This window comes from Salminus brasiliensis, chromosome 12 (genome assembly GCF_030463535.1).
Source record: "Salminus brasiliensis chromosome 12, fSalBra1.hap2, whole genome shotgun sequence".
Classification (NCBI taxonomy): Eukaryota; Metazoa; Chordata; class Actinopteri; order Characiformes; family Bryconidae; genus Salminus; species Salminus brasiliensis.
In genome coordinates this window covers 32,595,650-32,618,142 of record NC_132889.1, presented here as the reverse complement: position 1 = coordinate 32,618,142, position 22,493 = coordinate 32,595,650, and the positions used below count along the sequence as shown (strand labels likewise).

Sequence of the window (22,493 nt, the reverse complement as noted above, 5' to 3'; positions counted from 1 at the left end):
CACTACAACTTTACACACAACTGCTGCATCATCACTGGACCTTTACACACATCTGCTGTATCATCACTAAACCATTACACACAGCCGCTTTAATCACTAAACCTTTACACACAGCCGCTTCAATCACTAAACCTTTACACACAGCCGCTTTAATCACTAAACCTTTACACACAGCCGCTTTACACACAGCCGCTTTAATCACTAAACCTTTACACACAGTCGCTTTAATCACTAAACCTTTACACACAGCCGCTTTAATCACTAAACCTTTACACACAGTCGCTTTAATCACTAAACCTTTACACACAGCCGCTTTACACACAGTCGCTTTAATCACTAAACCTTTACACACAACCGCTTCAATCACTAAACCTTTACACACAGCCGCTTTAATCACTAAACCTTTACACACAACCGCTTCAATCACTAAACCTTTACACACAGCCGCTTTAATCACTAAACCTTTACACACAACCGCTTCAATCACTAAACCTTTACACACAGCCGCTTTAATCACTAAACCTTTACACACAGCCGCTTTAATCACTAAACCTTTACACACAGTCGCTTTAATCACTAAACCTTTACACACAACCGCTTCAATCACTAAACCTTTACACACAGCCGCTTTAATCACTAAACCTTTACACACAACCGCTTCAATCACTAAACCTTTACACACAGCCGCTTTAATCACTAAACCTTTACACACAGCCGCTTTACACACAGCCGCTTTAATCACTAAACCTTTACACACAGCCGCTTTAATCACTAAACCTTTACACACAGTCGCTTTAATCACTAAACCTTTACACACAGCCGCTTTACACACAGCCGCTTTAATCACTAAACCTTTACACACAGCCGCTTTAATCACTAAACCTTTACACACAGCCGCTTTAATCACTAAACCTTTACACACAGCCGCTTTAATCACTAAACCTTTACACACAGTCGCTTTAATCACTAAACCTTTACACACAGCCGCTTTAATCACTAAACCTTTACACACAGCCGCTTTAATCACTAAACCTTTACACACAGTCGCTTTAATCACTAAACCTTTACACACAGCCGCTTTAATCACTAAACCTTTACACACAGTCGCTTTAATCACTAAACCTTTACACACAGCCGCTTTACACACAGCCGCTTTAATCACTAAACCTTTACACACAGCCGCTTTAATCACTAAACCTTTACACACAGACGCTTTACACACAGTCGCTTTAATCACTAAACCTTTACACACAGACGCTTTACACACAGCCGCTTTAATCACTAAACCTTTACACACAGCCGCTTTAATTGATAAAAGCCTTTACACACAGCCTCTCTGATCTCTAAACCTTTACACACAGCCGCTTATCAACACTCAGCTGCTTTATCATCACTTCACCTTTACACACAGCTGCTTTGTCATCATGACATTTGCATTTAAAAGACCCAAAACGCTTACTGATGATAATTTGAATGAACATATAAATGTCTAACGTCAGAAAAACCATACAGATGACAATGATATGTGAATAAGAACACAGAAAAGTAAAAGTAGAGGTGGAAAATGAGCTGTTTTGTCATTGAAACATATGGGAATGGGCGGAGCTACACATCATACTGCAAGCAGCCAGCAGAGGCATTATAAAGATGTATATTTACCTTGGTGATGCCACTTTTATTAAAGATTTAAGATTTAAATTTAAGACTGTTTAAGATTATAGTAATAAAGTGCCAGCGCAAAACTGTATTTCCTAGCAGCACTAGTTTCAGTACAGACATCACAGCCAACATGTCTAAAATCCACTACTTTTCTGTATTCGCCTAGTAGAAAACATGCTGCCAGTGGCTGAAAGACATATATTTACCTCAGTAATGTCTCTTTGTCTGAAGATTTGTGTGTCCTGATTAAGAGTATAATAATAAAGTGCCAGCGCAAAACTGTATTTACGATTTTGAGTATAGAATCATGTCCCCTTTATTATTTACAGTTATTAATTTGAGTTACCTCAGTGTTTCCTTTAAATTGTTGTTTAAACTAGTTTATTATATATTGTAAATTCACAGAGTTTAATATAGTTAAAAATTTTATATATAAGAAAATATGTTAAAATATGTTTAGGATGGACTTTTATTTTGTCGGAAATTGGCCACTCTGGCCAAGTGTGGTTTTGAGAGACGTTGCGCTGTGTGTCTGTGTTTTCTACAGTTATTGTTCTGTTCGTTAAAGAACACGTTAAAGTCTGGCCGACGGAAAACCTCGTTTATACACGTGTAGACAAGAATGAAGGCCTTGCAGCTGCCGCCCACTCGCTAATCTACCCTTTGCTTACTTAGCTAGTTCGGCTCCTGAACCACCGATTCCACTCAGTGCACCTGCTGAGTAGTATAACTGATTAACTACAACAGGTTGCGTGGTTTGGACTCGTAGCAGCCAGCTAGGCTTAGATAAGTTGACTAGCAGGCCAAACTCCACAGCGCAGACGGTGTTCCAGCTACCGGAGACTCAAATCACACACATTTAGAGGATTAACCCTCATAGACTCACATCTGAGAGCAGAAAGTGGAGCTTTTTTGAGTGTTTAAGGCGCCCAATCTGGCTGGACTGTTTTTTACATATATTTTTTCCCAAAACTAGCCAGCGTTCAAAATAGGAGAGCACACATTTGTGAGTTTCATGGCAACAATTGTTTAGTATGTTTACATACTGTGTAAATCACCATCTCTCATCCAGTCGAATGTTATTGGGCAACAGAAATTAAATACTAAAGGTCACTGTACAGGTCACTGTACAGTGAACACTGCACAGCGAAATGTGTCCTCTGCATTTAACACATCTGTGGTAGTGAACACACACACACTAGTGTACTAGGGGCAGTGAGTACACACACACACACCCAGAGCAGTAGGCAGCCAACTCCAGCACCTGGGGAGCAAAGAGGGTAAAGGGCCTTGCTCAAGGGCCCAACAGTGGCAGCTTGCCAAGCCCGGGAATTGAACCCACAACCCTGTTATCAATAGCCCGGTGCTCTAACCGCTGAGCCACCACCACCCCATACTACACACTCCAAACACAGCAAAATGCGCCCCAATTTGTGGATCCAAGCACATTTTCCGCCTGTTAGAACTTGCGTACAGAACAGAACCCCGTGGACTTTGGGTCTATGGTACGGGGAGATTAGGACCACAAGCAGAAGCTGCAGGTAAGCACTATAGATGGGCCTTAATGTTTCTCCCACCTGTTTTCAGAGAGTGACAACACCAATCCAAGAGCTCCTACAGCGCCCCCACCCTGTGGCTCTCTTAAATGCACATGGAGGAATGAGCTCATTAGGATGTGTACTAGATAAGCAGAGAACAGAAATCTGACACAGCATCATTTTGAAAAAACGTCCTCATTTGGAGATTATACACTGTATTACCGTTATTGTGGAGAATGGGAATGGCTGTAACACTCAGTACCTATAACTATAATAGATTTTGACACATACCCTATTTGTCTACTGCAAATAGCAGTGATTCCAGGTTCTCCAACTCTATCACTGAATGTTTTCATTGAAGTCAAGCACAAGGAGTTCCACTGTTCCACCCTGCCCTACTGCCAGGGTAAGCTGTCTCAGCAAGAGTGAGGAATTAAAAATTGAGTCCTCAAAATATGCATCTAAATCCGTTTACTGCTTAGAGCAGGCAGTTTCGCTTACCGACTGGCTGAGTGAGTAACTGACCGACTGACTGACTGACCTTGTTGAAAAGTACTTGCGCAAGAACTGCCTCTTGTTTGCCTAGAAAAGACATTTTCCTCCTCCTTGCTTGAAATCTTATTGTTAAAAGAAGTGGTGTGAAGTGAAGACATGCAGTGACATTAATGTTTGTGTAAAAGGCTGTAGCCATAGCATGTTAGCTCTAAATCGCTATTGCAGAGTCAGCATCTCTACTGTGCCGGCCACCGGCCGTGCCCAGCATCCCTACAGTACTGTTAGCATCATTACCACACTGGCTGCCAATCTCACCCAGTATCACAACCACAGTATTGGCATCGCTACCTCGCTGACCCCCAGCATCACTACTGCGGCATTAGCATCACTGTATTAGAATCGCCACTGCGCTGGTACCAGGCAGGGTTACATGAAATTGTACATGCAACATAATAGACAAGGAACGTTTAGAGACCCTGCAATTTTAAACTGTGGAGGAACCTCTTAAGGTGCTTTCAGGAACCTTCAAGAAAAGGTTTTTACAAGAAAAAGGTTTCTGAAAGCTCCTTAGGGGCCCTATTTTAGCGGCCTTTTGGCGAGAGGTCAACCGTGCAACGCTAAGCGCAGGTGGAAGGCTTGAAAATAGACTGTCGGTGGGGTGTACGATAGGGCCCTAAAAGTTTTCTCCACAGTTTCAAATTGACAAACCCCTAAAAGTGTGCCTACAGTTCGATGACATGAACAACATGATGAAGAAATAAAGTTTCTAAAAAGTTTCCAAAATATAGAAGATAAGAAACTAAGGGACTAAACCACTATGATAGCAGGAGGGATTGAGTATCAGAAAGTGTACGGTTGTAATGTACAGTTTGGCGTGCAGTGAAGGATGAGGATAGGGTAGAAATTGATTAAGTGTAGTTTGTGCTAACTGATGCTGCCATGGTGAGAGATCTGGCTCAATAAACATTAACAACTCTGTTTGTCAAGATTTGGACATCATTTGTGAAGGCAGGCACTTTATCAGCCTAATATCTATTAGCTCTGTGAGAGGCACAAGCGATACACAGGCGCTCAGGTTCCCAGTTCATTTTATGCCATCTGCAGCGGCTGTAAAACTGATGTGTGCTGTTACGGCTTGTCTAGATAGATCACAACATAAAAAGGTCTCCTCAAGCTTAAACCCTTCAAACCCACCACAACAAGCCCACCAAACACAAACCTCTAGTCTCAAGATGTGTTTTATTGTCAGTTGAGGAAATGCTATGCTCTCAGGTTTCTAGCTAACCTAACTTGCAAAGAAAGCAGGAAAAGAAAATACTACAACCTAATCCTGCGTTTTTTTGAAACTGGGAAGTCGGATTTTCCAAGTGTCAAGACAGAGATTGGAGTTTGGCCTCCCTCCAATCGGATTTCCTACTCGTAAAGTCGGTAGAGCCTCACCAACCCCAAGTTCAAATACCAAGATGGCCACAGCGCACATCAACAGTATTTAAAGCAGTAGTAGTATTGTACAGTTTAGTAGCACTTCTGTCTGTTTGTGGTTCAGTAAATCAGTCATGCACACAGTACTGTCCAACGTCTATCTGTGGACGTGTTTAAAAAATGCATTGTTATCAACTGGTATCACTAACAATGCTAACCTGGGACAAGTGGGACCTGGGACTTTTTGTCTGAAGATTTGTGTGTCCTGATTAAATCATAATAATAAAGTGCCAGCGCAAAACTGTATTTATTTTGAGTATAGAATAATGTCTCCTTTATTATTTACAGTTATTAATTTGAGTTACCTCGGTGTTTCCTTTAAATTGTTGTTTAAACTATTGTTGTTTATTATATATTGTAAATTCACAGAGTTAATATATGTATTATATAAATATTATATTATATAATATATATTATATTATATTTTATATATAAGAAAATATGTTAAAATATGTTTAGGATGGGCTTTTATTTTGTCGGAAATTGGCCACTCTGGCCAAGTGTGGTTTTGAGAGACGTTGCGCTGTGTGTCTGTGTTTTCTACAGTTATTGTTCTGTTCGTTAAAGAACACGTTAAAGTCTGGCCGACGGAAAACCTCGTTTATACACGTGTAGACAAGAATGAAGGCCTTGCAGCTGCCGCCCACTCGCTAATCTACCCTTTGCTTACTTAGCTAGTTCGGCTCCTGAACCACCGATTCCACTCAGTGCACCTGCTGAGTAGTATAACTGATTAACTACAACAGGTTGCGTGGTTTGGACTCGTAGCAGCCAGCTAGGCTTAGATAAGTTGACTAGCAGGCCAAACTCCACAGCGCAGACGGTGTTCCAGCTACCGGAGACTCAAATCACACACATTTAGAGGATTAACCCTCATAGACTCACATCTGAGAGCAGAAAGTGGAGCTTCTGAAGTGTTTAAGGCGCCCAATCTGGCGGGACTGTTTTTTACATATATTTTTTCCCAAAACTAGCCAGCGTTCAAAACAGGAGAGCACACATTTGTGAGTTTCATGGCAACAATTGTTTAGTATTTTTACATGACATTTTTACAGACAGATATGAGGGTTTATCCTCTAAAAAGTGAGAAATATGTTGGTTAGTTTCGCCATAAACACCGGTCAAGTTTTGTCAAACCAGTTGTGTTAAAAGCCTTTGTGCAGGGCAAGATGGATTCAATCAAGTATCGGGAAATCCTAGGAGAAAATGTCACCTTCTGTGTGAAGGTGAAGCTTGGGCGTCATTGGACCTTGCAACAGGACAATGATCCCAAGCATCCCTCTCTAAGTCCACCAAGGCTTGATTTTAGAAGAAGTCCTGGAAGATTCTGGAGTGGCACTTTCGCCTGACTTGAACCCAATAAAAAAAAATTGTTGGTGGGTTTTGAAGGTGGCAGCTGCAGCAGCAAACCCAAGAATATTAGTGGAGACCACTGCCCATGGGGAATGCTCAGGGATTCCTCAGGAATACTGCTGGAAGCTGGTGTCTGGCTATGCGTCATGTTTGCAGCAGGTCAGAACAGCAAAGGGTTTATCCTGTAAGTACTAAAGACACTTTTTAACGAAGGGGCTGTTGAGTAATTCTGAGACTATAGTCGTCATTAAAAAGTGGTATTTTGTGTTGAATTTGGAGAAGGCACTTGTTACATTGGTTGTGTATTCGTCCCTGTGCGTCATCTTTATTTATATAGCAGCTTTCAGTTGATCTACCACATGTGAAAGTGCTTTACACAAGATAACACAAAAGAAAAACACTGGAAAGATAAAAAAAAAAGCATGCTGTTGGCCTTGGTGAAATAAGAGCGCATGCACAAACAATATCACAAAAAGAGACCCAATACAGCCATAGAATGAAAGTATTTTAACCCCTTAATGGACAGTAAGGCTTTTTACACACTCAGGTGTTTCATTCAGTAACTGCAGGGACTTCTGTATAAACTGGTGGGGCTCTTCTTTGGTAATAGAAGTTTGTAATAACACTTTCGGCCTGCTGGCGGGCCATAAGCATTTTAAAGAGTTAACTTCTGGTGCCACACTAGACTACATGTCCGATAGGATCCAAAAACCAAATTGGTGAATTTAACAACTTTAGGGTAAACAGTATGTTGATTATATTATTTCTATACAATTTTAATGGTCTGTGACTGATAGGGACCCTAAAAATGTATTTTGGCAGTTAATTGAATATTATTAAAGTTATGGGGCCCATGATTATCTCTGCAGAAGAGCACTGTCAATAGAATGGGATGGTCTGGAGCAAGCACACATGGTTTGTTTAGGAAAGTTATTTAAAAAAAAAAAAAAAAAAAAAAAAAAAAAATATATATATATATATATATATATATATATATATATAATTAGTACTGTGTACTGCTTATTGTCTATTAATGTATATATACACCATAGTTTATACTCAAAATATTTAATACTCCCACTTCACGTTATTGACTGTCCTTGCCTTCTGATTCATACATTCTACTTGAATTAACATTAAATAATTAAGTCTATTTTTAATTAGAATTAGAATGTCATTTTTGTTAAAATCTCCAAAAGTCTATGGACAACACTTGCACCCAAGTTGCACCCATTGCTGAAACAGATTTGCAAATGCACACACAGGTTGCCTAGGCTCTGTAGAGAAGTACTGCCAGTAGAATAGGACTCTCTGGAGCAAATAAACATGAACCTGTTGGCACCATGTTGCTTAATGCCGGGCATAGGCTAGAGGGAGTAAAGCCCCCAGTATTGAGCTTTCTCTGGAAAGATAGCGGTGCTTCATCCAGTATTGTTAGGATGAGCTAGTGAGGTGCAGTGGCCTGGTGATCGTCCAGCAATGCTCCACCAAAATAGAGTAGAAAGCCTTTTTTCCTGAACAGTAGACACTCTTTTTAATACTTTTGATTATAGAAGAAAAAGCGAATAAGCAGGTGTCCCAATATTTTTGTCCATTTAGTGTATATGTTTTCAAAAAAATTGTAATTATGTTTTATGTCTGTTCAGATGTTCTGGTCAAGTCTGTAGAAATAAAATTCACATTCATTATGAAATAAGCAGCAGATGTCACTCTCAGGCTTTCGGGCTACCTTTTTGGCTTCTTTCCTACCACCACTCAGGCCAGTTTTATGATGAGCCACTTTTTTAACTCCATCATATTTATTACTGGTCTATTTAGGATTTTCTCACAAAGCTACATCCTTCTCAGAACCTTGGTTTTGCAAGGTACCTTCTGCAGAGGGAGCAGAGCATGATGTGGCGTCTAATTTCTGATTTTTATTCATTGAACAGTGATTATGGTAATGTGCACACTGGACTATTATTTTGTACAATGCGATGCACCTTTGACCTAGCTGGCTTACTTGCAGGTTAATGGTCCAAAGTCTGAGTGTATGACGGCCCACACTTAGGTTAGAGAACACAAATTAGACCCCAAATTCAAGGTACCTTTGAGCTAGATCACTGCCAGAAATGAGCCACACAGTAACCCTAATACAGCAATATACAAGCAATGCACTGTTTCTACAGCCTGAACCCGAAGCCTGGGGAGAAGAACAGGACACAATAAGGCTTTAATAGATGTGATATTGGTGCTCTATTCAGTACACTGGGTCTTCAGTTGAGACCCCATAACCTCCGCCCAAATCCATATTAGCCAATGACAGGACTGCACGCTGCCAACACAACAAACAGCAGCTATTTTAGCACCACATGGCAGTCACATCTAGGCTTATAGGGCTAATAATTACTATTATCTTAGTATTATCAGTGCGGCCTCACAACGTCTCTGGTGCAATAAACAGGTTCTTCATTTTTCTGCCATTACACACGCAGTCCACCAGATGGAGTTATCAGCCAAGACGAGTCATTTACTGCTTGTAGTTTTCATATTTTTGCAGTAATTTTACATCAGTTATCCAATAGGAAGGGTCCCAGACCTTCGCCAGTGTCTGCATCACACTCATTTAAAACTTCTGCATATTAGACAAATACTGAAACATACTAATATACATAATTTGCTTAAAGTCTGCAACCTCACTTTAGGATAGAACAAGGTTATTGTTTTTTTAAACTTGCAAAAAAAATATTTATTGATAAAATTGTGTTCCTGGATCTTTATTTATCAGTTTTTTTTTTTTATTGGGTTTTCCAGACAACCCATTCAGGAAGCAAATATGCCTAAACATAAACTAACAAATACTACAAGAGCAGTAACTGTAATCAGTGACAGGTTTATTATAGACGTTATTACTGACCCTACAAGGACTTTACTGTAATGCAATAAAACTAAAGTTATAAATTAAGGGAAAAAACCATGTCTGCCCCTTCAGTTACAACCTCATATACAATGTTTGAGTAAAAGGTGATAATTTATAGCTACTCATCTAGATAGCGATAGCTATTCAACGCGGTGTTCTTTAATGCTGGCTCGGCTATGGTGGCTGTGGCAGAAATAACAAGTACTACTAGCTCATATCTTATGTAAGGAGTAAAAAGCTTTAAAAGATCTGCCAATCTCAAGGTGAAACACATACAATAGCAAGGAAATCGGTGCAGTGCACTTGTTAGTGTCCAATTTTGTTTACCCTAACTGGGCAACTCAACCAAGCGGTCCCCCATTAATATAATATCAGACACAAAGTTGTTCACCATGTTTATTGCAGTAAGCAGTCAGTAAACATGAAAAGGCCACTTTATATAGTCTACAAGACCACCAATGATACAGTTTAGTGCAAGCTTTGACATGCTTACTTTAAATGTACATGTAATACAAGTGCTTTATTTTATTTGGCATCTGAAATTTACCCTCAGGCTTTTCTGTACCTGAACACAAATGTGATAAAATACCTTCCCTTTTTATCAAAATCCACAGTTCGACTATGAAAAAGATGAATAAAAAAGCATAATGAACACAATTCATTAATCTTCTATATAAACAAAAGCAACCACTAGGCACATGTGCACGTCAATTCTATGTAACTACGGCACAAAGAATGTGTGTTCAGAAAAACCACAGTAATCAGCATGCTGCAACACTCACAGCAAAGGCAGCTCATCCACGATTAACATGTTAAGATTATTTGCAGGAAAGTATAAAAAGGCCATATTGTACATGTCTAAATATATATTTCTACGTTAGGGATGGGCAATATGGTGTAAAAAAAACAAAACAAAACAAAAAAACATCAAATATTTTAACATTTTCACGATACGTGTGACAGCAGGAAAAGGTGCATCAGTAGTGGCAGGAGGGATAAAATAAAAATACTCTCCCATACGGAGTACAGTAAATTATTAATTTTTTTTAACTCAAGATCTGCTGCACTTAATCCAGTTAAATCAGACTAACCACACTGTCTGTAACGAAATGTGCAGCTGATCAGGGTTCTTAAAGCACACTAGATCCTTGATATGCTTAGAAAAGAAGTATATCGTGTACCATGATAAAATAAAAGATGATAATCAATTATCAATTATAAAATCCCTTCTACCTGCCAGTCTTACAAAGCATATCCAAAGAGGAAATAAAAGCCATTTCTGAGAATCCTGAGCATCCGCTTTAGTGCTCATCACCAAAGACAGACAATGAAACTGAAGCAAACACTGAGATCACATAATGAAAAGGCCAGGTGGGGTCTAGGCTAAGAAGGGGTGGGGGGGCTTATTAAAAACATACCCGTTTCCACTCATGAGTTGATTACAAAAGGTCTTTGTGGGTTACATTTGGAGTGTAGAGGAAACACCAAGCTCCAACTCCAACCTTATTTTAGGTGCCGTGTTGCAGATGTACCTACCTAAAAAGTAAAGTGCCATATTTCTGTTACACACTACTTGTATGTATACTGACTAATTACATACATGAATTCCCTTTTTTGAATTACATTTTGCAAACGCGGACCACACTAGCTGAGGCAAGGAGAACTCGAGAAATTTGGGCTGGAGTTCTGGGGGCTTTGAGCTGATGGGACCTGAAGCCAGACCCCCCTTGCCAGGCAGAGGTGGAGTATGATTGGATGATAAGGAGGAGCAGGGGTGGTGGTGGGGTGCAAGTTTTCGTCACAAAAACGAGAAGGGAGAGGAATGGTTTTATAGTGTGTAGAAATGGAGGGGAGGAGTTTGGGCATGGTCCTTTTCCCAAACTTTCAGTTATTACATAACTGCATTTTAAGGCAATATTTCAGTAAAAACATTAAATTCATTACATCCTTAAGGTTTTAGGGCTCTATATACAGGTTTCACTCAGAAATGGAGTTCTAGTAGGACAGGTTACGCAGGAAATAATAGGGCATCTCTACCCAGTTACTTTTCTGCAGGTCCATGGCACCAATCAGCACTGTAGTTCCAATGCACTTTCCACTGTTTTGTCGCTCCGTAATGTTTGAGTGAGTTGCTGTGCTTACTGGGCTTTCTTCTTAGTGTATCTGAGCTTCCTGGAGAGGCTCATGACGTCCAGGTAAAGGTTGCGATTGAGAATCACAGAGCCACAGATCATTGCACCGGCCAAGGCACCCGCATAACCACAGGAAAACAGATCTTGGCCTAAATAAATAAATAAACAGGCACTTATTTACACACTGTGCGAATAATTTTACATCCAGGCTCAGTTTCACTCCACTGTATTTCCTGGTAACTTAACTACACATCTTTGTAGAATGTAAGTAACCACATTTGTTTAAGGCTGATAATAAACATCAACAATGACACACCTGTTAAGAACAGATTCTTGATTGGCGTCTGAGGTCTCATGGAGATGCAGAATTCTGCACTGAAGCGGGCAGTGCCATGGTCAACTCCATAGATCTCTCCTTTCGGAGCTGCTATGTAGTGCTGGTTAGTGATGGGAGTGCCAGCATCCATGTACTCTATCTGAAGAGAGAAAGAGGGAGAAAGAGAGAGATGCACACCATCAGAAAAATAATATTTCTACTGTATAAATAAGCAGAAGCCCCAAACAGAAGAAAGGTTCATACCCTATCCTTGGTCTTAGGATACATCTGATAGACCAATTCCAGAATGGAGTTCATGAGAGTCTCCTTTAGTTCCTTATAGTCGGCTGCCCTGTTGGTCACCTTGTCATCCTTCCATTGCTCAAACCATGAGTATGGGGCAAAGCTCACCAAACTCAGCGTGGATTTACCTGGGAATGTCAATATTCACAATTGAATTAATATCCATAATGTAGCATATTGTAGGCTTCTTTGCTGCCTGACCGTTGCTGCACTGGAGTGTCAAGGCAAATGTACAGTGTCCATTAAGAAAGGAAGGAGGGAGGAATGAAGGAATGAACGAACGAATCAACAAACAAACATGAATTATGGTGCATGTTTGTAGCAAAGAATACTGATTGACCAATGACTAGATGTTCCAGACAGGCATCTTTATACTACAACCACTTGAGACACAGTCACAGCACTCAGGAGAAGCAATGGCTCTGTTAAATTAGGTAGGTCACTTTAAAGATATATAGAATATAAATATATCATATATAAATATAAAGAATATTTATGTAATCTCTGATTTTACATTACAGGTTTTTTTTTTTATTCTTGACAAATTTGTAATTGATAAAAGCACCAAAAGGGAAAAAACATCCAAGGGGTGAATACTTTTTGTAGGTACTGTGCTAACAAGTAAAAGAAGCTTACCAGGCATTCTCTGCTCCCAGGTGGGGTCTTTGGCAGATGGTGAAGCAATAAAAATCAGAGGTACATTCCTCATGCCCTCATCTCTGTCCTTTTTCATGTAGCCCTCCATCCTAGTGAGAGGACAGAGCGTGTGACTCAGCATGCCAATTAACATCAATTGTCAATAGACAAGAGAAACAGGAGACCCAATAAGACAAGAGACAACAAGAAGGGAGGCACTTACAGCTCATCCACGTTGTTCTCAGAGAAGATCCAGTAGTTTTTGGCTTCAAGACCCAACTCTTCTTTTGATCCATCAAGACCCAGAAAGATGCTGAGTCCACCCTCTCCATGCTTCACCATACTCAGCTGCTTCTGGATTGCTGTTGACCACGCGAATTCCCAAACCCCCAATATATATACATAAATTTAAGGTTGAAATACTGTTCCTATTAATGGTATTATTCATTATACATAAGGGATTAGACGCCTTAGTACAGATATTCCAAAAATAAAGCATTTTGAAAAAGATACAGATAACTATGGGTGCGTTCTGATGGCGGAGCGTGTTCAGAGTCTAAACTGTAAGCAGTCCTCCTGAGTATTCCCAATAAAGATAAGGAACGGAGCACTACTATCTTAATTTAGATTTGAGGGAAGGTGATTCTAGTAATCTAAAAGAAAACCAAATGTGACTAAAACAAAGCCCCGTGTCTACTATCCAGTTCAATTTACCCAGCCACTTGTTTTTACATTTACAGCATTTTGCTGACACTCTTATCCAGAGGGACTTACAAGGTAACTCGTATTACAGAGGAGGTCAATGTAGTGTTAGGAGTCTTGCCCAAGGACTCTTATTGGTGTCACGCAGCACAGTCACCCAGACCGGGAATTGAACCCCAGTCTCCCACATGGTGTGGTAGCTCACTGGCTGATAGTGGTGTTGCGCCACACCAACCATTGGCCATCTCATCAGCCATCTCACGAAAAGCATAGTTAATCCACAGTGAGAAATTTCCTGCCTTCAGAACACAACAGCTCCACCATCTAAACTTTTTCTGGTTAATTACTCCCACTCATTCCTTCCCAGCCTCCCTCACCTGGCTTGGTTTGCACCTCTTTGGGCAGGAGCTTCTGATAGGTGTTGAAGATGCCAGCATCTGAGATGATCATGGGAGCATGCAGGTGCACCTCCTCATTTCCCTTCATAACACTCACCCCTGCAATGTTAGACATGAGAAGCACTTCAGGGATGCACCAGAACTACCATTACTCTAGGCGTTCCAGAATCAGCCAATTACAGACGGCCGTGCACCTCTCAATTATTTTTCAGATTTAATTGGTACACAGATCCGTACTGAAGTGACAAATTTCACCTGTAAAGCATTTTAACTGTAGTACTTGAGCAAATTGAGAAATACTACTTCATGAAATACCCCAAGGTGAAAGAGACACTACAGATGTTTGAGGTTACCTATAGCCTCGTTAGCATCGTTGAGGAGGATGCGGTTGACTGGAGCTCTGACCAGGACGGCACCACCTGCCTTCTCTATGATGGGGATCATGTGGTAGGCAATCTCACTTGCCCCTCCCTTAGGGTACCAGGCACCAGGCATATAGTGGCAGAAAAGCAAACTATGCATGGAGAAACTGGCCTCTTTTGGGATGTTTCCTAAACAAAACACATTCACATGAATCAGTATCCCAGAAAAGAAAAAAGGAGAGGGTAAGGAGAAAAAAAAAATTCCCCTGATATTTACATACATATTTTTTGGTGATTAATAACAATAATAATAACCTGTAGTACATATTTTTTCTGCAGAACGTTTAAGAAACCTCTGCGTTTTTCAAGCAAAACCACCTCTAACGCTGCAGACTGGCAGGGTATTGGTGCTTGCGTTTTGTCTCCTAACGCAGTTTGATCGCTCATTTTTTACTCCAGTCTGTGCAGTAGTCTATCCCATCAGGCTAACGGGTGCAGTGAATATGTGAAGGTGTGTTTTTGAGTGATTTTCGCACAGTGAGCGACATACTCGATAACACCTGCTCACACATTGTTAAAACAACAATTAAGATATTAACGTAGAAGATAATATCGCACACCCTTACCATATGTGCCAAAGATGTAACAGAGCACAGCCCTGAGGTCTTTATTCTGAGTGAGGCCGTTCACCACCTCGGCCAGGCTGCGAGGACCGTAGCGGAAGAAGTAGGATAGAAGATTGATCAGCCCTGTGTAGACCAGGAACTTTGCAACCGGAGCCGGAATAAGCTTTAACACAGCCATCATCCACACGTTGTAGCCACATTTCTGGAATAGGAAGACACAAGAAACAACTTTTTAGTCCCAATTTAACCATGCTTTCCACATCATATTGTTTATAGCATCATGTCAATGATCCACTGACTGCAATTGTGGGAATGGTGCCTCGTGGCTCTTCCTTATACAACAATATACTGTATTCTGCAATACTGCACACTGTTCAAAATCAAAGTGGATGAATTTGCCGTTTTATGAGCATTGCTGGGAAGCTGACCTGAACTTAAAGGCAGACAATCATATGCAATAAATCAAGCTGCACTCATAAATATGTCGGCACCAGACAGAAACAATGTTGAAATACATTACTAGAGCTTAGTGAAGTTGGCGAAGGGTCAGTAGTTTACAGGGAATGCTGTGTAGATTACTTCATACATGGTCCTCATTGTTCAACAAGAAGAGTTTTTAACATCCCTTACATTCCTGCAGAACAATCCAGATGGTTCTAGAGAGCTGGTCTTTGATGGTCAAGGTGATTGTCAAAAAGCTGGTCATCTCAGCGAACACACACAGTATGCTGATTAGCCAGCTGATTAACCAGCCCTTGACCAACACAATGTTAGTTGCATTTAAGTTTGGTTGGGCTTGGTCATGCTGGTTACGCTGGTCAACCAGCCTGGTATAAATGGGCCAGGCTGATAATGAGCAGCTAAACCATCACACTCAAATCAAAAGCACATTGGTCAAGAACCAAGCTGGTTAGCCAGCTTAACCAGCTTGGTCCGACCAGGCTGTTATTTTATACATACAGATATTATATAGCTGGAGATAGATTTTGACATTTCGAAAGCTGGATTTCAACGACTTCTCTGTGTGTGTGTGTGTATGTATATATTATATTATATTATATTATATTACATTACATTAATTATATGAGCCATTTACTACCCTTTCCATACAGTACAAATACTCCAAAAACAGATATTTAAGCCATTTAAGCAAGAACTGACTTACTACTAATAATAATTACATTAGGTTTTACATTAAGGTTTTATTAGCTGATTACCTTCTTTTTAAACTACAATCCTATTACAACCAGTAGGTCTGTCTTTACAGGTGGCTTATTTTACTACCAATACACATATTTAACATCAAACGTGTGTATGATTTTGTGAAAAACAGGACTAAATAAATCAGAAAGACTTTAGTTTCTCAATATTAAACACCCTGACTGCCCATCCCACATCTCCAATCACCTTAACCAGTCTCATGAACTCATCGATGGCCTTCTCCTCTCCCGGGAAGCACTTCTTCAGCTCCTGAGGGAAGCGGTTTTTGCCACTGTAGATGGGGTAAAAGCGCCGGTTCTCCGGGGGCCCCAGGACCACCTCATCAAAGGGGTTGTCTAGCGGCTCCCACTGTAACTGCCCATTGGTCAGTTGGTCCGATATGCACCGCAAAGGCCTGTGCTCCAGCAGGTCGCCAATGTAGTGGATACCTGAACCAGAGCATGTGAAGGAGGTAGCCAAGGTAAGAAAATGCAATCAAGGTAAGACAGGGAGACATTCCATCACCCACCCCTACCGTAAGCGCATACCCCAGCACCACAATAACGGGCTTAGTGACCACAACTGAAGCCCAAACGGGATTCTCACCAACGTCAAACTCAAAGCCTTTCTCTGAGAAGGTGTGGCAGCATCCTCCGGCCCTGTCATGCTGCTCAAGCACCAAAACCTTCTTTCCAACCTTCGCCAGCAGAACCGCGATACCCAGCCCACCAATTCCACTGCCAACCACAATGGCGTCGAGGTTCTGGGGGACTCTGCTGGCCAAAAAGCCTGCAGACAAGAACAGAAGAAAAACACAAGGGGTTGATTCCCCAGACATGAATATGACGTATAGCACACGTTTGCTTTTTTAGTTTAGGTGAACACGTTTCTTTTTTAAGGAAGGTGCATCATGGCATGGAAGCACCTTATTTGCATATTTAAGCGAAAACTGGATCTACGTCATCATCTGCAGGACATCCTGCTCCGTAGTCCCAGTTTCCAATTGCAGAAAACACCACCACATACTGTACTGCAGGACAAGAGGCTCTTTTTTTTAGGAAGATTGAGAGATGTTTTGGGTGTTAATCTATATAATCAATATTAGCCTAGCACTTTCAGATGTTCATCATGTTCATCATGTCCAAACTCTCTACAGCTCTCAGTGCACATAGTTTTGTTGGCATGAGTGTTTCTCCTTAACTGGTAAGTGTCCCAAAACACTACCATGTCCATGATGCACTGTGAAAGCAGCAAGCTGTCCTGGGTCACAACAGCTAAAGAAGAAATCTATGGGACAAACCTTGGTTATGAACCTTGAACTGCAGGCTGTTACCCCAAACAATACAGCTAATAAAATAATTGTTTATGTTTAGAAATATGTGCAGGATGTTTCAGTCTTCTTTAGGATTTCTTTTTTCCCACCAGCTCCTGTATTACAGCACCGTTAGCCAAGTTAAAGGCTGCTGTGTTACACAAGTCCCCATTTGTAACCATAACCAACTACAGGAAGACAAATGCAGCGTTCAAGACACGTCCAAGATACCGTGTTTACGAAATGAGCACAAATCACCGATTCTTTAAATAGACCAGACAGTGATTTGGGGCGTTTCCTTTAGCACTGAACTTCCTCGATCTAAAAACAAACTAATTAATTAATTAATGAATGAATGAATGAACATAAAAAACTACAAATGCCAAACATAGCTTCCTGATTTCTTTTGGGGACAGAAAAACAGCAATGAACACCAGACTGTAACCGTTAAACAGAAACTTTCCGGGGTGGACTTGAACGCAGCATGAGTCCCCCAAGAGGCTAAAAACTAAAACTAACACACACAAATACGTGACGTTCCAAACAGCAGGGAGGTGTGTTTGCATGTTTGTATTGGTATTTAGCACCTTGTGGGACTCATGTTGCTTTCACATTCACATTCACGTCCAAGTGTGTGTGTGTGTGTGTGTGTGTGTGTGTGTGTGTGTGTGTGTGCAGATAGTGACCTTGTTTCAGTACTTTGTTCTTCTCCTTCTTCTCCAGCACCATCGGCTTCAGCGGCTCACGGGAGTCGAACTGAAAGGGGTTCGGTCCGCTCGAACCGATCGCATATTTGAGCAGTAAGACGAGCAGCACCACGCAAACCAGCCCGAGCGCGAGCCACATCACTGCTACTGCTGCTGCTTCTGGTGGTGGTGGTCGTGGTCGTGGTCGTGGTCTTGGTCTTGGTGCGAACCAGTGCTCGCGCTCCACTGACTAAGCTAATTTAACTGCTCTTCCTGTGCCTGCACGCGCGAGCGCACTACAGCCCAGGCGCGTGATTGGTGCGCGAGATCAGGCAACGCATCAAAAGGTCAAAACTTAATCCGGATCAAATTCTTTAATTACACCAATTTCATTTCTTAATTTCTGAAATCTTTAAATCCTGAAACGTCTAATAATGACCAGAAAACTCGAATTCTTTAAAACTGGAGGGTTAATTTGACATTCTGATTAATTACTACAAAAATGAATTATATTCCACTTTGCATGAAGGACTTTTATTATGTATCATATTTAATAAGGCCACAATTTATTGCTCACAGCAGTTTTTTAGATTAGTTCACTGGTCACCGTTTCCTTCCCAAACAAAATCAGTCAGAAGACAGAGCTGTTGAAGCCCTCATACTCCGGCATGCATACGCTGTAATCTGTGTGTATGATCCTATATTACAAATGATTATTTATAGGGTTAAGTATGGGTATGAGCTAAACATTAAAGGCCCCATACCCTTGATTCTCCTGCATTTTGTCCTGTTCCCCTGAGGTCCACCTCCCACATGTATATGGTGTAATGTACCCAACAAGTATTTTAAACCTCAGTCTACCCCTTAAACCTAACCAGGCTGTTTAATAATATGCTGGGCGGTCCTAGACTAGAACCACTGCTCATTTATGTGGAGATGGTCCAGGTGAGGGTGTTTCTGGCTTCTGCATCCAGAAGCACCACCCAAATACTACCTGCTGTCCTGTGGGGTCCTGAGCATTGAAGAACAGGGTGAAACAAGGGTAACAAAGCACACACACACACACACACACACACACACACACACACACACACACATATATATATATATATATATATATATATGTGTGTGTGTGTGTGTGTGTGTGCTTTGTTACCCTTGTCTTCAATGCTCAGGACCCCACAGGACTATATATATATATATATATATATATATATATATATATATATATATATATATGTATGTATGTATGTATGTATGTATGTATATATATCATGCTACAGCTTGCCTGATACAAAAGGAAAATTCCCACTGCTCTCATGGCCCAAGCAGTTTACCCTTTCAGATTAAACAGTGGAAGTGTGTGTACATACATTATATATATATAATATTTAATTAAGAATAGATACATTGATTTAGAAAGGTTCATTAGAAGAAGAAGGTATAGATTGCTTATGTGTTCCTGAACTTTCTGTTATCTGAAAATGTGTGTATGCATGTAGTGTTTAAGAAAGAAAGATGGAAAATCATCAGGAAATGAATCAGTTTTTATTTTCTGCTCAAAGAAACAAAGGTCAGTACTTCTGACAGCAAAGAGAGGGAAAGAAAACCCCTGTCTCTCCCACTCCTACCTGTAATAAATGTGTTTATAGTGATCAGCAAAATCACTTTGTACGTTTACAGGACTCACATTAGAAACATTAGGGTCAGATGTGTGACATCATCAGCCTGCAAGTAGAAGGAAGTCCAAGTTGCAATTAAGCAATACTTGATAAGTACAGTCTGGGTATTACAGTCCAAGGCCCAAGTAAGTCAAAGGTCAGTGGGCCAAAAGTCAAATAAGTCAGTTCTGGAGTTTAGGCTAAAAATAGTCTTTAAAAAGTTATTATATTAAAATACTTATTCAGCTGTAATCATGAGAAAATTATATTTTTTTCTCCCTGTTCTTCAATGCTCAGAACCCCACAGGACTGACCACCACAGAGCAGGTAGTATTTGGGTGGTGGTTCTGGATGCAGAAGCCAGAGACGCCTCACCTGGATCCTTCTCAATAATAAGCAGAATATTATCTTAAAACAGCATTATGTAGCTTTTTACTATAAAAAAGCAGCTTGAAAACATTGCTGACGTCCACTGACTGTAACAGGAAGAATGGCGTCCCTGTCAGTTCCACTCCGGGCCTGAACGCTGCTACTGCACTATGGGACTTTGGTGAAGCTGCAGTAATCCAAGCCATATTAGAGTAACATCCTGTAGTTTTACTCTACCGCCTCATTCCACATGCGTCTCTACCTTCAGATGCTGCTTCTGTATCTTCTGGAACCTTTACTTGAGTAATGGCCTCTTTCTTTTACAACACACAGACCAGTCTAATGCTGAGCTTTTGATATTATGGTCAGTGGACTCCTTCAGGTTCAGCACTAGGCCTAGATCTTCTTCAGAAGCTAGATTTGGAAAGTTAGCATTTGCTGAATGTGTTGAAGTTGTGCTGTAGCTTTCAGTGTCGGATTATTAATAATTCAACAGTGAGTATACAAACACCTGACCGTAATTTGGCACCATGAGGTGCATGGTACTACAGCTGTATTCTATTAACATCAGTCACCTTTGGTCTAGCTGGCATAACCGTCACTCATAGGTTACTGAGTTTTACAGAGTCCAGGAGTGTATGACTCCTGTATCACTGAAGCCCACATTCTCATGGGCAGTTGGCAAAGTAATTTTAGTCAGAGAATACAAATGAATATTAATATAGAGTGTGAATCTCTGTGTCTGTGTAGACCCTTAAATCCCACTGAAAGCCTATTTAGCTGTAGGTTTAATGTATTGTTAAACAAAAAAAAAAAAGTATTGGGACACCTGCTCATTTTTTGTTTCATCTGAAATCAAGGATCTTAAAAAATCCTGCTTTTGTTGGAGTAACTGTCTCTACTGTCCAGGAAAAAAAGCTTTCTACTAGATTTTGGAGCATTGCTGTGAGGATCTGATTGCATTCACCGACAAGAGTGTTAGTGAGGTCAGGATGGTGAATGACCATCCTGCACCATCCGTCATTCCAGAGAGCACAGCTCCACTGCTCCACAGCCCAATGCTGGGGGGCTTTATACCCCTATAGCCCACGCCTGGCATCAGGCAGCATGGTGCCAATAGGTTCATGTTTATCCGCTCCAGAGAGTCCTATTCTATTGACAGTACTTCTCAATAGGTACTAGACAAGCTGTGTGTGTGCATTTGCACATCTGTGTCAGCAATGGGTGCAACTTAACTTAAAGTAGCTGAATGAATTAATTAGTACGGAGCTTCCAATTTCACTACTGTTGTGTTCTGTTAAAGTCATTCACCTTTGGCCTAGTTGGCACAATCGAGGCCTGGGTTTCATTGCTAAACAAAGAGTGGAAGAAAGGTAGGCCTTTAAATCGCACAAAAGGCTATTTTACAAACATCGACATCAGACAATATAAAAGTTGACACTCTGAATGTGAAATAACATTATTATTATTATTATTATTATTATTAATATTACTATATGACTAAAATATGTGGACAGCTTTCTGCATTGAGCTTGGGTATTTCAGCCACCATTACAGTATGTACAGTATGTGTTCATGGTTTCTATTATTGACCAGCTAAGATAAGCTAATGCGGAATCAGCTGAAATATCACCACAGGACACTCCTACACTGAGTCTTTATGGCTTAGCCCAGCTTTATGACTGGGCTGATTATTTTGATTATTATCTTGTTGTTATCAGTTTGGCTTTATGACATTCAAATAGCAGGGCAGGATGCTCAGTAGGACGAGGCTGAAGTTGGCGTTGTGGGCTGTCATATGTAGATTGTATCCAGATTGATTGTTGTTGATAATCTGGACAGCCAAGAACACATGAAATCTGAAGCTAATCGGATCCAAAGCCACATTTCCAAAATTTCCAAATCCAAAACTACAATCAGTACAGATGTGTCTCAGTCTGGACACTCTGGACGCTCAACAACCACGTCAAATCACAATTGCAGTGACCACAGCAAACCATGCAGATAGGGCTGTAACGTCCGGTCAGCTCACCAGGTCTGACTTGGGAAAGAAATCCGATTTGTCTGCAGTCTGAAACATAGCTGCAGTTACATTCTGACTCCTGTACAATTGTCTTAACTCTGAGAAAGGCTCATGGTCTTTACTGGGTGTGTCTGGACCATTAGAAAGGGTCTTTATCTGATGCTACGCACATTGCCCAGCAGGCCACTAGATGGAGTCATCAGCTACTTCTTGCCTTCACTATAACCCCACACTTACGTTTCTTATCAGTTGTGCAGCTGGTGTCATGGTGTATCCTCTTATCATGGGTATTCATATTTTGGCTGCTGTCGCTACTGAAACACGTTTTTTTAATCAATGAA

General features: G+C 40.8%; 1 protein-coding gene across 1 annotated transcript; it reads right to left on the bottom strand.

Annotated features, from left to right (window-relative positions):
* Nucleotides 1-9,808: 9,808 nt before the first annotated feature.
* On the bottom strand, nt 9,809-18,395 carry LOC140574252 (all-trans-retinol 13,14-reductase-like). Its single transcript, XM_072694030.1, has 12 exons — nt 18,100-18,395; nt 16,708-16,890; nt 16,309-16,550; nt 14,902-15,103; nt 14,267-14,464; nt 13,893-14,012; nt 13,037-13,175; nt 12,814-12,923; nt 12,139-12,305; nt 11,875-12,034; nt 11,569-11,707; nt 9,809-10,962 (listed from the first exon to the last, which is right to left on the bottom strand). The coding sequence occupies exons 1-12, from the start codon at nt 18,257-18,259 to the stop codon at nt 10,959-10,961; spliced, it is 1,824 nt and encodes a 607-aa protein (XP_072550131.1). The 5' UTR covers nt 18,260-18,395; the 3' UTR covers nt 9,809-10,958.
* Nucleotides 18,396-22,493: the final 4,098 nt, after the last annotated feature.